General features: G+C 48.8%; 1 protein-coding gene across 1 annotated transcript in view; it reads right to left on the bottom strand.

The window, feature by feature from the left end:
* Positions 1 to 561: 561 nt before the first annotated feature.
* LOC106523917 (protein NLRC3) overlaps positions 562 to 2,368 on the bottom strand; it is a gene marked incomplete at both ends in the record, with an annotated part of 6,310 nt that continues 4,503 nt past the window's right edge. The window contains 2 exon segments of the mRNA XM_014017493.1: positions 562 to 1,849; positions 2,045 to 2,158. Of these exon segments, the coding sequence (XP_013872947.1) occupies positions 562 to 1,849; positions 2,045 to 2,158 (1,402 nt within the window).

Raw genomic sequence — 2,368 nt, 5'->3', positions numbered from 1 at the left:
TTTAATCAGCTTTAAAAAAAAGCTAACTTTAGCTAATGCCAGCCGAACATTAGGTAAAATTGCAGCAAAAAAGCTGAATATTTCAGAAAGCAACTTGAAGTGTGGGATCATTTTAAGAAAATGAAAGAGAAACCTGTGTAATATCTGCAGAGCAGAACTTACCTTCCACAGCTATTATTTTTAGTTAGCATGTAGCTAAAATCTAACCATGGTTATATAATAACAGCTGCATTCTGCTCTGTTTTATATTCAATTAACGTTTGATCTGATTAGTCGACTAATCGAATAAATAATCGGTGATTAATCGATTATTAAAATAACCGTTTGTGGCAGCTCTACTGGTTAGTGAATTCGCAGGAACACCTSAAGTGAGAGGACGCCTCAGCATTTATGTTTATTCAAACTATAAAAAACTAATACTAAACTAATAAAAACTAAACTAAACTAAAAATAAGCATTAAAAAAGCAATAATAACTAATAAAAATGATCAAATCCACGGTACAAACTAATGAAAACTGAAATAAAACTAAACTAAATGAGAAATATAAAACTCTTATAACCTGGGTGAAAACACCGGAGCACACGGAGGCGTCTCTGACACGGATGCCGCACTCCGTCAGGTCCGACTCGTAGAAGATCAGGTTTCCTTCCTGCAGCTCATCAAACGCCAGCCTCCCCAGAGACCTGATCATGGTCCTGGTCTCTGGACTCCAGTCTGGACCCGTCTCGTCTCCGTCGTACTTGACCTTCTTGACTTTGGTCTGAAGCAGCAGGAAGTGGACGTACATCTCAGTCAGGGTCTTGGGCAGGTCGGCTCCCCCTCCGGTCTTCAGGACCTGGTCCAGAACCGAGGCGGTGATCCAGCAGAAGACCGGGATGTGGCACATGATGTGGAGGCTCGGCGAGGTCCTGATGTGGGAGATGATCCTGCGGGCCTGCTCCTCGTCCCTGAACCTCCTCCTGAAGTACTGGTCCTTCTGCGGGTCGGTGAAGCCTCGGACCTCGGTCACCATGGTGACGCACTCAGCAGGGATCTGATTGGCCGCYGCGGGCCGTGAGGTCACCCAGAGGYGAGCGCAGGGCAGCAGGTTCCCCCTGATCAGGTTGGTCAGCAGAACGTCCACCGAGGCAGACTCCGTGACCTCGGTCAGGACCCGGTTCCCGTGGAAGTCCAGAGGGAGCCTGCACTCATCCAGACCATCGAAGATGAACAGAACCTGGACCTCCTGGAACCAGAACCTTCCTCTGGTCTCGCTGAAGAAGTGATGAAGCAGCTCCACCAAACTGAACTCCCTCTCCTTCAGGACGTTCAGCTCTCTGAAGGACAACGGGAACAGGAAGTGGACGTCCCGGTTGGTTCTGTCTGAGGCCCAGTCCAAAGTGAACTTCTGGGTCAGGACCGTTTTCCCCACGCCGGCCACGCCCTTCGTCATCACGGTTCTGACCRGCCCGTCTCTCCCAGGGAGGACTTTGAAGAGGTCTTCCTGTCTGACGGTCCTCTCCGGTCCGTTTGGGTTCCTGGAGGACGCTTCCATCAGCTGCAGCTCGTGGACCTGGGCGGTCCCTCCTGTTGTGATGTAGAGCTCCGTGTAGATCTGGTCCAGGGGGGTCCGGTTTTCCGCCTCGGTGGTCCCCTCAGACACCCAGCAGAACCTCTTTCTCAGAGAAGCTTTGAGCTCACGTTGATCCGATGCAACAGAACTTTCTGAGGAAACCAGCAAACATTTCACCACCATCGATGCTGTTATCTTGTCAATCAACTTTTCATCATCCAGCTCCTCGTCTTCCTCCCTCCAGCTCCTCAAACATCTGGACAAACCTGGATCCCAAATCTGCTGCGGTTCTTCTCTGTGGAGACATGAAACAGCTGAGTCCATCAGTCTGTAGAGAGTTCTGATCCAAACGTGTTGGTATCTAAATAAAGTTTCTTCTTTCAAACTCTGAAAACACCTCTGTCTACAACATCTGCCTGTTTCAGCTGCTTTTCTTCTCCGTCTGTTTGGGTCGTTCAGAAATCCTCTGAAAACGTGAAACAAAACTTACATTTTTCCACCAGGTGAGGACGGATCTTTAAAGAAAATAATGACCTCCTTCGACTCGTTGCTCTTCAACGACAAGCAGCTCGGGTCAGGAGGGTTCAGGTTCTGCAGATGAATCCTGGAGGTAAAAAACAAACGAGATGTTAGAGTGAGCAGAGAATGATGGTACCAGGTCCATCTGACCCGGAGGGAGGGAGGAAGGAAGGAAGGATGGATGGATGTAGGATGGATGGATGGATGTTGGATGGATGGATGGATGATGGATGTTGGATGGATGGATGGATGTTGGATGGATGGATGGATGATGGATGTTGGATGGATGGATGGA

This window comes from Austrofundulus limnaeus, unplaced genomic scaffold (assembly GCF_001266775.1).
Source record: "Austrofundulus limnaeus strain Quisiro unplaced genomic scaffold, Austrofundulus_limnaeus-1.0 Scaffold170, whole genome shotgun sequence".
Lineage (NCBI taxonomy): Eukaryota > Metazoa > Chordata > Actinopteri > Cyprinodontiformes > Rivulidae > Austrofundulus > Austrofundulus limnaeus.
The sequence above is the reverse complement of the archived record's forward strand: the minus strand, read 5'-3'. Positions and strand labels throughout refer to the sequence as shown.